Source organism: Buteo buteo, chromosome 12 (assembly GCF_964188355.1).
Source record: "Buteo buteo chromosome 12, bButBut1.hap1.1, whole genome shotgun sequence".
NCBI lineage: Eukaryota > Metazoa > Chordata > Aves > Accipitriformes > Accipitridae > Buteo > Buteo buteo.
The window spans coordinates 12,618,061-12,631,339 of NC_134182.1; the positions used below are offsets into that span (position 1 = coordinate 12,618,061).

General features: G+C 42.7%; 1 protein-coding gene across 3 annotated transcripts in view; it reads left to right on the forward strand.

Annotated features, from left to right (window-relative positions):
- Window positions 1–416: 416 nt before the first annotated feature.
- The window catches only part of LPGAT1 (lysophosphatidylglycerol acyltransferase 1), a 67,311-nt gene continuing 54,448 nt past the window's right edge, over window positions 417–13,279 (forward strand). Inside the window, exons 1-3 of one of the 3 annotated variants that reach the window (XM_075042726.1) lie at window positions 417–437; window positions 750–912; window positions 1,356–1,623. In XM_075042726.1, the coding sequence (XP_074898827.1) occupies window positions 1,386–1,623 (238 nt within the window). In that variant the 5' untranslated portion in view covers window positions 417–437; window positions 750–912; window positions 1,356–1,385. Of the gene's footprint in view, window positions 492–749; window positions 913–1,355; window positions 1,624–2,527; window positions 2,751–13,279 lie in introns of those variants that run through there. The other 2 variants (XM_075042725.1, XM_075042727.1) reach the window with 2 other exon arrangements.

Here is a 13,279-nt window from a genome sequence, read left to right on the forward strand (position 1 = left end):
TAGATGGCAGACCCCCACAGGGGGGGTTCTGAAGTGGAAGACGGTGGTTGTGGCTGCAGGGGAAGGATGAGAGAGAAGGAAAAGGCTGGAAATGTTGGTCTATAAAAAGCAGGTGAAAGGGGCTCAGGACTGCAGCGACGAAACAAAACGTGTTGTTGCTGTCCGGGCCAGAAGGGTCGTTCTGGTCGTGCTGAGGGGACCCGTGTCCCCTCTTCCACCTTCCCCCGTTACCCAACTTTAACCCAAACAGCTGCGGAGGAGGACTGAAGCAGTCGGTTGCCAAGGCGGGGGGGGCGCGTGTGTGTGTGTGTGTGTGTGTGTGTGTGTGTGTGTGTGTGGGGGGGGGGGGGGGGGGGGGCGGCGCTCGCTGCAGCGCCAGCCCCGCTCCTCGGCTGCGAGCGGGCGGTCACGGCGGACACGCAGCCGGCGGTGCCGAGGTACGGACTCTGCGCGGGCCGGACCGGACCGGGCTGGGCCCCCACCCCCAACAGGTGCAGGGTCCTCCCCCCCGCCCGCGGCACCCGCCTGTCCTTGCGGGACCGGGGCTCGGCGCGGTCCCGCCCGCGAAGCGCCGAGCCGAGCAGGCAGAGAGGGGAGGGAAAGGGAAGGGGTGCCAGGCCCGGCCCGGCCCGGCCGCCGGCGTGGGAGAACTGAGGTGAACCCGCGGTCTGCGCCTGCCCGCCCGGCCCGGCGCTCCCGCCTCCCCGCCCGCCGGCCCCCGCGCTCACGCCGCCCCCCTCTCTCCGCAGGGAGCCGCAGGGGGAGTAGAGCTGCCGCGGCCGGGCCAGCCACCTCCGGGTCCATGAGCCGCCGCCAGCCGCCGCCGCCGCCAGCCGGGACTGCCGCCACCGCCGGGCCCAGCTCCCCCAGCCCCGCCGCCGCTTCCGCCGCCGCTCCGCCGCCCTGCCGGAGGTGAGTCCCGCGGCCGGGCCCGCCGCCGCCCGCTCTCCTCAACGCCGCCCGCGGGGCCCGGCTCCTGTCAGCCGCTCCGGGGCCGGGGGGGGGGGGAGGCCGCCGGCAGCCGCGTTAGCGGCCACGACCTTTTTAGGGGGGAAGATGGAGGCCGGCTGGGAGCGCGCGTGTTCCCCCGTCAGGGGAGCTGTGGGCTGGGGTCCCCCGGCGCCCGCGGAGGGGAGGGGAGGCGGCGTCCGCTGCGGCGTCCGCGGGAGGGTCGCGCCTCTCCCTTCGCGCTCCCTTGGAGCGGGGGTAGCTTCCTTCCCCGGTGGCTAACGGTGGAGGCAGGCGCGGGCAGCTTGTGGGAGCGGGCCGGCTCTGGGGCCGGCGGGCGGGCGGGCTCCCTCGCCTCGCCCCGCTCGGAAAGCGCTACCTGTGCCTTGTTTTTTCTCTCCCCGTAGGACGGTCCCGCGCCCTCCGCTGTGGAGAGAATGGCCGTGACTCTAGAGCAGGCCCAGCGGGTGGGCTATACCTGTCTGAAAGCACTCCTCAGGTTCGCTTTTATGGTCGCCAATAACCTGGTTGCTATTCCGTCCTACGTCTTGTATTTAATTATGCTGCAGCCTCTCCGAGTGTTGGATAGTAAAAGCTTCTGGTATATCGAAGGAGTATTATTTAAGTGGCTTTTAGCTATGGTGGCTTCCTGGGGCTGGTGGGCAGGATATACAGGTAAGAATGTATTATTAATTTAAAATATACAGATACAAAGATGTAAATAAGTGTTGAAACACAGATGGTTTTGTATGGGGACATGTAGGGGAATATCTAAATACAGTGGATGTGGGGGATGTTTTCTTTTCGGGTTTCTTACACAGATGCATTGTATTTCTGAATTGAGATGCTGAGTGTACTGAAACGCGTTTTTAAATCATAGGTACAAACTTATGGTGTGTTAAGAGTTTCTCAATCAATATTTTGTCTTAGTATAATCAGAACTACGATTTTTCCTAAGTATCTCGTTCACTTTATTGTAGTGTTACATGAAAAAGGTACATCTTTTCAAAAGAGGGTTGATTTGTATTGGGCATGTAGCTGATAGAGCTGAACTTTTCTTTATGCATCTCTAAATTGTCTCCCCTTAAAACTATCAGGACACAAGGCTAAGAAGTTTGACGTGAGGCTCATGTTAGAAGAGTAGGTCTTCTGTTCCTTGCAACAGTGACTGTCTTTGCTGCTGCTTCAGAATGGAGGGAAACAGAGGGAACCTCTTTCATACAAATTGTGATACACAATGTTTCTTGATTGTATGGCTCTTCGTTTACTATTAGCAGAGCTAATTACAGAATCTGTAGTTTTTTCCCCTCTGCATGCTTGCTTTGCAGTTATTACTGAACTTATTTTTGCTTGGTAGTAATTATAGGCCCATTGAGGTGATGGACTGAACTGAAATACAAAGGAAGGCTCCAGTTTTGTCTTCGAATGTACTGATTCTCATCCTGGCTACTGCACTTTGTGCAAGAAAACAGCCATCAATTCTTTGTATGTGCTTAGATCTTGGAAAGGGAGGAAATGAATCTACTGAGTGCAAAATATGAACAGCCTTCCTAAAATTCTTTCCCTTTCTTCTGCCCAGGCTGCATCTGCAGGTCTTGTCCATGTAAACAAGGAAAAAAAGGAATGGCAGCACACAGCTCTGGAGTCTGGTCAGACTCCTGATTAGTCAGAAAGTCAGTGTTGACCCAGATGGAGTGCTCTTTTTGTTAGGCTACAAGAGCTGAAGCCTCTGTGATAATGTTCCTTTTGGTACCCTGTCGTGCGCCTTTCCGAGATGCACAAAGTTTCTGTGGATACTCTAGGTGAGCTTCCAGTCCTTCTTAAGGAGATGGTGGCAGCAGCAAGCTAGATTCTGGTCTGTCGGGCTAGAACTGTCGCAACATTGCACTGCTTCAAAATTGCCTTGCCTGGTACAGCTCAAGCTTTTCCAGATATGCTGTTTTAAAAATCTTTTCGTATGTTTGTATTTGCTCATTAAAAGAAGTCCACATAGTATTTGCAGTGGCAGGTATGTTTTAAAAAGTCCGCTTTATGCCGTAAAGCATAAAGGCCTTCCAGAAGGAACGATTGACTTTCAAGGTGTCGTGTGTATTATTAATTGGAAATGGGAAAGTTTATGGGTGTAATGGTAATGTTGAAGTCATATGGCATATGACCCCGGGGATTTGCTGTGTATATTGAATGTGCTAGTTAAAATTCAAGCCATTGTCCCATGATGATATGGTTGTCAATTTTCAAAAGCAGTTTCCTTGGGTTAGTTTTACTGCTGACTGCAGAACTGTGTGGTTTCTTTTGCCTATTGCTTGGAAAGTGGTCTAAGCATGATCTGCATTTCCTAGAGTCTTCCTGAAGCATCTGTTGATTGGTGTTGCTGATGTATCTTGACAATTTGAAATAATTTGTTTTATAGTCTTGAAACATCTTAGTATGTTTGTTTGAAGTATCATTTATAAACAGCTACACAGAAATGTTTTCTGGGATGGTGTATGGGTAAGGAGGCCCTTTTTTCTGCTTTTCACTCTAAAGCATGGCTTTTGTTTTGGGGAGGATTTTAATCAAATGCTTGTACGAAGTCTCAGTTTAAATATGTTTTATTTTATATGATTAACGTGTTTTATACTGAAAGCTGCAAAATAGCAAGAATAGCCTACTTCTTTGTTCTTTCTTTACCCTCATCAGTGCTCACCACCACATGCAGAACAAACCTGGAAAGGGTATCTTTCTGGCTTCAACATACATAGAGTAATTTATGTGTCTCTTTCCAGATTGATAGGTTTATAAAAGACTGTCGCTAGTTCTCCTCTTCTTGTAGAGCATAACATAACTAATTCAGAACTGAAATACTACTTTATTAGAGTTGGTGTCTAAGAATTGCAGTGGTGCATCTGAAAGAGGCAATGCTCCAGAATTCTTCTGTTTTCAATTCCAAAAATGGAGTCAAAGATAGGCTTCAATATGTTCCATCTTTGCAAAAGTAAATACAAGATAGTGGGTATATATGGGTTCATTGAGACGATTAAGGATTTTTCTTTTCTTTTGAGTAGCAGAGCAGTTGGTGAGTTGTTTTTTGTTTTTCTTCTTGATTGAGAGGATAACCAGCTAAGTAAGTTTACTTATCTTTTAATTGGAGGTAGTGTTCTGCTTCAGGTGTGTTTCAGTTTTTTAATTTATTTACTTTCTCCCCTTCCAAGCTTGGATCATCTGTTGGGTGGGAAGTGACATAAACCATTTGTAATTAGGGACTTAAACTCGGCCCACAAAGTAGATTCAGGGTGGACTTTTATTTCTTCTGTAAGTTTGTATGTAAAGTGTAGGAGAGAGCTCAAAAACAAATGAAGAAAATACGGTGAGTGCTAGGTTTTCCTTTTGGGCTTTGCTGCTGTTGCATAATTGTTGGTATATTTTATTGAATAAAGCTGGAAGAGCTGAGGAAAACTCATGAACTAGGCCTGTCCTTCTCCTCCCCAGCCCTACATAAACCTGTGTTTTGGTGCTAGGATCCTAGAGGATTTGTTACAGAAATTACATTATCTGTGTCTATATCGGCAGCTCTAATCTGTGCTTTTTGATAAACATAGGTGTTTCTGTTTGCAGATGCACTTGATGTTATGTAAAGAGATAGCGTATAACCGGACAAGCAAAATAAAGGAAGGAACGGGAAGAGAAATTGTAAAGGTTACTCTCCTTTCCCTAATCTTTTTATTCTTAAGATGCAAGTATGAGAGAGAACTTGGGTATAATTGGTTGTCTTTGATTTTTAAAGGGCAGAGTATGATAAATATCTATGTTCTCTTGAACTCTGTAGTGTTTCTTATGAAAAGGAAAACTGAGTGTCTTTTTATGAAGAATGTTCAGATAGTCTAGCAATGTTATTTTTATATGCTTTAAGAAAGGCCTTTATATAATTCTTTTAAGCATTTTTCTTTTTTTAAGGCTTTTTGTATAAATGTATTGCTCTTGTTGTAGGAGCTGTTCAGTTAGGACACTCGGAATCTGCGTATTAGTGTGATTTGAAAGGCACCTTTGAACAACACTTCTAAATATTTTCCTGCATTTGTTGGAAGATACATTCTAAAAAAAGCAAACTCGAGAGTGCTTGATCTTTTGTTGGCAAGTACCTTTTTTTCCCTACACTATAATTTGTCATTTAATATACAAGTAAACCAGAAACCGCTAAATAGTGCAGTGGATGTAATGGGAGGGAGATGGAGCATATCTGTGGTGGTGAGTTTCTGATGACCTCCTGCTTACCTCCAAAACTAGTTTTAAAGCAACCATCTTCTAGATTTGAACCTCTTTGGGCAAGTAACTATTGCAGACTGAAGTTTAATATCCCTGTATCAAATCATATCACTAAAAATAGGACTGCTAGAGAAAAGCTTGCTTTGCTTAAATACACTTAGACAAACTGTTCTGTTGATTTCTCCTGCTGTCTAAATACAGAAGCTAGCATTAGTCTGTGATAGTGTTGTTGCAGTATTGCAATTAGGAGTCTAGGACAGCAGAGTAATCAGTTAGCAATGCAGTCCTGATACTTATGATGCTAATCTTGTGCTTCACTCTGCTCCATACAGCTCAGTCCCACTGTAGGGGAGCGGTGGTGTGTGCCCAGCCTGTACCTCTGGCTGGGGACAGGGAGGAGCTGACGGAGCGTGTGTGTCCTCTGTCTGCAGCAACTGTCAGTGCTCTTCGGCCTGTCAGAACACCAGAGGGAGAGAAGTGTTGCATGTGGTCAACAGGGCTGTGTGCATCTTGGGAAGGGGTTTCCTTGAGAGTTGTGCTTGGAGTATTTCATACTCCAGCAGTGGAGAACTCGGTAAAACCTTGTATTTCGGCCTCTTGCCAACACACGCAGTCTTGCAATAATGTTGGACAGGTTGGTGGGCTGTGGACTGATGAAAGGAAGAGTAATACACCTCTGTTACCAAACACAAAAAAGTCTTAGTGGTGTGAGTGGCTTAATAAAAGGTGAACTAATCCTGTGGTATTGCCTGTTACTGTTCTGTGCCAACTGGGAAGGTGACATTTAAAGAGTGTAAGAATTGTCAAAGTTTTGTCAAGTGAGGAGAATTTCCCTTTCCTCCTTCTTTGGTATTCAGCCAAGCAGAGTAAAATTGAGATTTGGATTTTTAGTTGTGTCCCCTCTCCTGCCCCCTCAAATGATTTAAAATTTATTGGTTGATGTGTATGTATGATTAAGTAGTGACCACTCTCTTATTTTTTCAGCAGTCATACTTTTTTTCCCCTCTAACCTAAAATCTTCTTTGTTTCCATTTCATCAGTCAACAGCCTCAAGTCCTCTAATCTGCTAAGAATGCGAATATTTTTGTCTTCCAGAACTGCAAAAGATACAGGTGGAGTTGCTGTAAGAACACTTCCTTGGTGCAGACAGTGCACTGTCTGTGCTGCTTCTAACAACAAGTTGGCCCCTCTCCTCGGGCAGGAAGTGCAGCAGAAGCTGGAGAAGAGCAGATGAGATAAAGTAAATTTTTGCCCCAAATAAGGCAGGAAGTGTTATTTCAGGAGACCTATCTGTGCCTCTAACCCTTCCATTGTTTCCTACCCTCCTCTGTTCCTACAGTGTGATTTTTAACTGGCAATATTTTGTTTTGGGGAGTGGTCACTACTCTAAGGACTGGGCAGGGAGGGTCGTGGGGGAAGCAACTTGTGGTTTTGAGGTCAGGCAGAATATGAAATGAAGAAACAAAATTGTTCTTGTTTTGTGTTTCCATTAAATGTGCAAAAATACCTGTTGCGACTCGGTAGATTTGAATGGCAACATAACACACAGAAACTTTTAGCTTATGCTGTGGCTGTGTGTTGAGTTTCTAGGTAATCCTTGGCTTAAATGCAGCTTTCTCTGATATGTATGATTTATGTGTAGGTTATGCTGAGATCAAGCAGGGATCTTTGAATTTATTTTACTGTTTGTAAGAGGAAGTTCATGTGTAATTTGTGAGCTGTCTTGATAAGAAAAGGTCAGAGTTGAATGAGTTGGGGACATTGGAGCTGTTTTTACCATGGCCTCAGAGCAAAGGCTCATTGTGCCTTTGCATAAGAGGAGGTAAGCAGTACAGTGAACTTACTGTCAACTTCTTTGTGCAAGTGATGTGTCTGTTTGTAGACAGTTCTATACAGTGACCCTTGTCCTATTTTAATAATATGTAAAATCACACCAGGAAATTCCCATCTCTCCTTTTTGGAGCATGAGTTACAGGCTTCACCATACTTTTTTATAGTCCATCTAGTGTCAGTAACATGTCAAAAAGCAGTAAAGCTTATCTTTCATTTTCCTATTGTACCATTTAACTATAAAGGATCATTCCAAAAGATTAGGTATTGAAATGCTCTCTGAATTTTATTTTTAGAAAGCTACTGCCTTCTGGCACAAAACTTGGAGTAAAAGCACACACTGTTGATTTTTTGCTAAGTGATATTTTTGTTGTTTGTTGCTATTTATGTCTTTTTTTTTTTTTTTTTTCTTTTAAAGTGGGTTAGTCTCTGCTCCTGTTTCACCTACTCTGGATAATACAAAAACTATTGCAAGCATACCAAATCTGTCACATCTGCCTAAGGATAGTAAAGATGAAAGTATTGAGGAATACCTATACAGAAAGGTGTGATTATTTTTAAGTCCAGGAACGGCTGTGGGATGCTTCTGAATTAGCTTATCTGCTAACAGCCAAAGGAAGACAAAGTTTTGAGAATTCTGGGTCCTATTCCTGCTTATGGCAGAGTTTGCTATTTTTAGGGTGTGTTTTCTTCCCTCCTAGTTCTTCTGGGCCTTTGTTTTTAGTGTTTCTATTAACAATAATCATCTTCTCTGTTTGTTGCTAGTTGAGTGCCTGAAAGGATATGATTAAGAATACCTCAGAGATGTGTCTCCATTCTCTGTAACTTTTCTTGTTCTTTTTCTTGATGGTAGGCTTTTAGGAACCATGTGAAATAATTACAGGAAGGCTTTTGTCCAGCTCTGATTTGGAGAAGCAAAATCTTAGGTAGTTAAATTCTTTGTCCACAAATTCTTTGCCGAGTGTATGAAGGAGAAATTTTTTTCCACTTTGACAGTGTGATTTTGTCTGTATTGGAACATGCTGGAGACGACGCCTTTGTCAGAGATGCAATTTCTCATTCTCATTTAAAGTAACTGTTCTAAAGCATAGAAATTTTAGAGCTTTTCAAGAAAACTGGAGAAAAAATTGGATATTTAAGGTGGATAAAACCTATTTTCTCTGTCATTTTGTACTGGGAAATTACTTTTTTAGAATGAAACTCAAACAGTTGAACAGAATATATCACTTTCCCTTTCTCTGTTGTGTGTGTGTGAGGGACAGAGAAGTCTTGCCAAAGGTTAGTTTGACAAGGTTTTAAGCCACTGAAAACAGGATCTTAAAAATGGAAGAGTTGCGCAAGCTTAATTAGACAGGGTAGTTAGTAAATCCTTTATGGAATATAAGCTTAGTGGTGTAACTTTCCAGCATGAACTGAGCCAAAATACAGCTCCAAGATACGTAATCTGCTTGCATTTATTATAGTGGAATATAAACTCTAATGCTTAAGATGACATGTCAAATGTGGGATTGCGTAGGCATGTAATTGCACTGCTGTTGCAGTCACCACAGTTGAGATAATAGTCCAGCCGTTTGTATATGCAGTTACTGAAATAAATAAGGCTGATCTGTTTGCATTCCTAAAAATACTCTGTGACACCAGTGAGGGATTCTGCATATGAGGCTGGTTTCTTTTTTCTTTTTTTTTTTTTCTCTCCCCTCTCAACCATTTCAAGCAGGGAGCGCCACTGTAGAAGGCCAGTCCCAGCCTTTCAGACTCATCCTACCACTGCTGCTTCAGTTTTATTGGCCAAATATTTTAATGATTGTGTGGTGATCTGGATCACAGCCCTGATCCACACTAAAACGACCCACCCCCTTTTTTTGCTGAGTGACTGACAAAACACAATCCCTAACCCAGTTCATTTTGCGGTAGTGGTGAAAGAAGAGGGTGGGTACGTATAGCAAAAGGAAAGAGGAAGGAACTGCATCTTTTGGTGACCAACTTTAAGGTATCTGTTGAACTACTGCTTATGGCCCCTATTCAAGAGAGCAGTCCTGTGCAGGATAGGGCCTCTAGTATGTGAATAAAATGTCAATGAAGTAGACTTCTTCACTTTTTCATACTATTTTGTTAACTGGTTAGTGTTGAGACTGGAAAAGTGCCTTCTGCAAAGTTCCTTTAGAGAAGAAAACTAAGCATAGGGTGAGAACAATGGGTTATCATAAACTGAAAACGGTTGATAAAGGAATAAAAAGACCAGTGTTCATTTTGATGAAAGCTTAGCAGTGGGGTTCCTCTGAAGTTTTGTATGCGTACTGTTTGAGTTTGTCAGCTACAGAGACAACTGTAAAGAACTTCAAAAGTACTTAAGCTGTATGAATAGCCAACAAAACACAGTTGTTGTTCAGACTTGAACAGTCCAAAGTAATGAACATTTAAGTAAAGTAGCAGTTTAGGAAGGAGATTAGTATCATGGTGGAGAGCTTAGGGAAAGTTTTGGCTCAGTCCACATCTATACATTCTGTTATAAAATACATAAAGAACAAGATGGAGAATAATATTAAAAATACCAGTGGTTCAACTTCACACTTGCTGGTTTTGTCTCAGTTGTTTTAAAGCTATTGAAGAGTTAAGAAAGGGCTCTAGGAGGGTCAACAGCTTCATTAGTGCAAGCTGAAATAAAATCAGAACAATTTCATTTACAGCCAAACTTGAATCCTAACTGAATTGGACAACTCAGTGATTCTGTTTCCTGGGCAGAAAAGAGTAGAAGAGTTGCAATCTCCCTGCCTCTATGTAAAGAAAGGGACTTTTAGTGTTGTTGGAAGGTAGAAAATTAAAGTCTTTAAGATTTAATACACACACTGTCAGCAGTGCCTGGGGGTTTTGTTTGTTTGTTTTTTCTTAAATACCTTCATTATGTCTTTTCACAAATACTGACTTTGCAGGATAGTGTCAATGGTGTTATTTCTTTTGAGTCATACAACATAATCTGAAAACTTCTTGTTTAAACTTTATAGTTCTAAAAGGTAAGGAATTGTCCCTATTTAAGGAGTCTGATAGTTTAAACTAGCTTAGAGATTCACTTCAGTTTTGTAATTTAAGGAGGAGAGGAAGGATTAATAGCTTTATTACTGCTTCTCAGTTACGTAGAACTAAAAATAGAAATGGTGTTCTAAGAGCAAGGGCCAGCATTGCTGCTGTTTGGGAGGACGCAGGTTCTGGAAAGTTGATTCATGACGATAACGGCATGAGTGCTCGTGGGTGTGTTTTTTTGGTGGCAAAAAGGAGGATTTTGTCCGAGTTTTTTTAATTTAGTTTCATTTGTTTTCTAGCATCCCGAAGTTACAAGCACATGCAGTTTCTGTGAAAGTCTGTAGTGTCTGGGGAAAAAAACATTAATGTTAAGAATATGTGGTTTTGGTTAATTTAAGTGTCAGTTATGTTTGAGTGTGGTGTTTAGGGTGGGCCATTGAACACTATTTTAATGCAATTTGGTGACTTGGGTATTTTATTATCTATGTAGATAAATATGACAGTGTTTTAAGCATAGTTTCCTGATGGGTTTAAGCTACTTGTTTAACAGCTTTTTTTTTTTCTCTCACCTCTCCCATACTTCTGATTTGCCTCCTTGCAAATCTGTCCGTGATTGACCAGATGGCTGAGATTTCAGACATAATGGTGTTCTCATGAGTTTTGTGAAAATTTGCAGCTGAATGGAGGAAAGAGAGAGACCCAAGTTACTGCCTCAGCTGAGGGTAGCGCAGGCAGATTTGGCCATCATATGTCTTGCTTGGCATCTGCTGCATGTCCAACCACTGTATCGATGGTTTGGGGTTTGCCACAGTGCTGGCACGTCTTGTCCAGTCCATTGAAGAGAAGGAGGTTAGACAACAAGTTTTTGGGAAACCAGGCTTTCTTATTTCTGCTTCTGGAGCAACGTGTTAATCTGGCAGTGGCAGACAGTGTGTGAAGCAGCATCCTTTCCTTTAGGTGATGTTTAATCCCCCTTGCTTATCATAGCCTTTTAGATCCAAAAGGCATATGCAGATAACTGTTTTAGTCTTAATATTAGGAAAAAGGACAAGGTGGTAAAAGAACTTGAAGTATTATGTTTTTAAGAGTTTCTACTCTGTACGTAAAACAGGAGTTGGCGTAGCCTCCTAAAAGGAGGACTGGAGGGGCATCAACCTGACAGAAACTCTCAAGAAAGAGCAGTGATGCTCAGATTATTGTAGACAGGGCAGAGCTAAAGAAAAAGTCCATTATGAATCTGACCCAGGGACATGTAGAAACATGAGGTGTATTTGAGTGTATTTGGGGAGACCTGGGAGAGAGCAACAGTGTGGGTGGTCAGCAGCATTAGAGTCTGTCAAGAAGGGTTCTGTACCACTCTGCAGCATGTGTGAAGGCATTACATTAGAAAGGTGGCCTCTTGAGTTTTGTACCCGAACCTGGTCTATTTTGATATGCATAAATATATATAGATGGCCTGGCAGAACTCCAACTCTGGTAACTGCCAATTTCCTTTCCAAATGCATTCTTCTTTCATAATCCATTTTTATTTCCTGTGCTTGTCTCTGGCATAAAATTCAGTTGTTCCTCCTAGCAACAGCTTTACTTGGAAATACATATAACCATAGCCTGTGTATACACTAATATAACATGAAAGATCTATAAATTTCAGTTTACATTTGTAAATATGCTTTTGGATGCAGGTACAGTTAATATAAATGTCTGTTTAAGCCTCTTGCATGTAGTGGATTACATGAAAACAAACTGATTAAATTTTTTTTTTTTTTTGAGACTTCTATTTATATCATCAAACCTAATACTTCAGTCTCCTAACCTAGTAACATAGGAGGGGAATGTGACAACAGCAAGGCCTTTGCCCAGGTAATTGTATTGTCTTGGATGTGTTTAAAGATTGTTTGATGCCTACCTTGGGCTTCTGGAGTTTGAGAAGATTTTTACAGGCTGGAGAAACACTTTTGTCCATCATCTATTTGAGAGGGAGAAAATACTGGAACATGCCTCCCCCCGATCCCCTTTGCTTACATTCTTTGCAAATGTTTTAACAGCCTACTAAACTTTAAAAGCTAAAATGCAGAGCTGAGTTCACATAACCATGAGTGGTGTAGCTGTGCATCACTGTAGGAAGGCTGAGGGTTATTTGGGTGGCTGCCATGATGAAGGAAGAAACGTAGTATGTGGCTTGCTCCTTTTCCAGTCTCATTACCACCCTTTCCTGATACTTTGCAAAAACAATGTGGTAAATCTGAGTGTCTGGTCACTCACTGGGTTTGCTTTGAGGCAGGCTTTCTTTGAGCAAAGTACAGAAGATTTAGTTGGATAGGGAGAATTTGATGTTTGAAGTGTATTGACCAAAGCTCTTACTCTGTGAGAGTGCTAGACTTTTGTAGCTGGAATGAATTTGTTTTTGCCTAGTTTTCTTTTTGTCTGAGGAAAGAGTAATTTGTATCACTTCTGGCAAGTGCTTCATGAGTAAGCCAAGGCACTTGTAGCCACAGATCATGACAAGTTGCGTGTAAAGTGCTTACAGTGCCTATTGCTACCTACAGACTTGGGATTATTCACATTAATCATGTAATTGTAAAGTGCAGTTTTGAGATTCATAGTATCTTCTTGCATTTGTGGCACACTTGCTGTATTTGAAAAGAAGTCCATTTCCACAGTCTCTTTCACAACTCTCTTGTTCAACTCCTTTACGGGTGCTCTCCAGAGAAACTGCTCTGCAGTGAAGTACTGTTTTTAATTGAAGTACTCTGAAGTCTGTTCTTTTTCTTTTTTTTGTTCCCCCAGCATTTTTCTGCTGTCATTTTTACCATTTGCTCCCAATGTATAGAAAAACTTTTTGATCTGAGATGTGGAATTTTTTTTTTAATTTGAGGAGGGAGAAGAGAGAGAAGAGAAGCCTCAATTACTGTCATTGCAGCAGCATATTTCAAAATTGGGACCTGGGTATTTCATTGAAAGGTGCATTGAATATTAGTCTTTGTGCTGAGGACGAAGGGTAGGTGTTGGAGCCAGCCATTCAGAACGTTTGAATAAGTTTGTTTGTATCGAGTCCAACCATTTTATGTCAGTAAAAAGTTGTTGTGGTTTAACCCCAGCCAGCAACTAAGCACCACGCAGCTTCTCACTCACTTCCCCCCCCTGCCCCCCCCCCCCCCCCCCCCGCCAGTGGGATGGGGAGAGAATCAGAAGGAAAAAGGTAAAACTTGTGAGTTGAGATAAACACAGTTTAATAGAACAG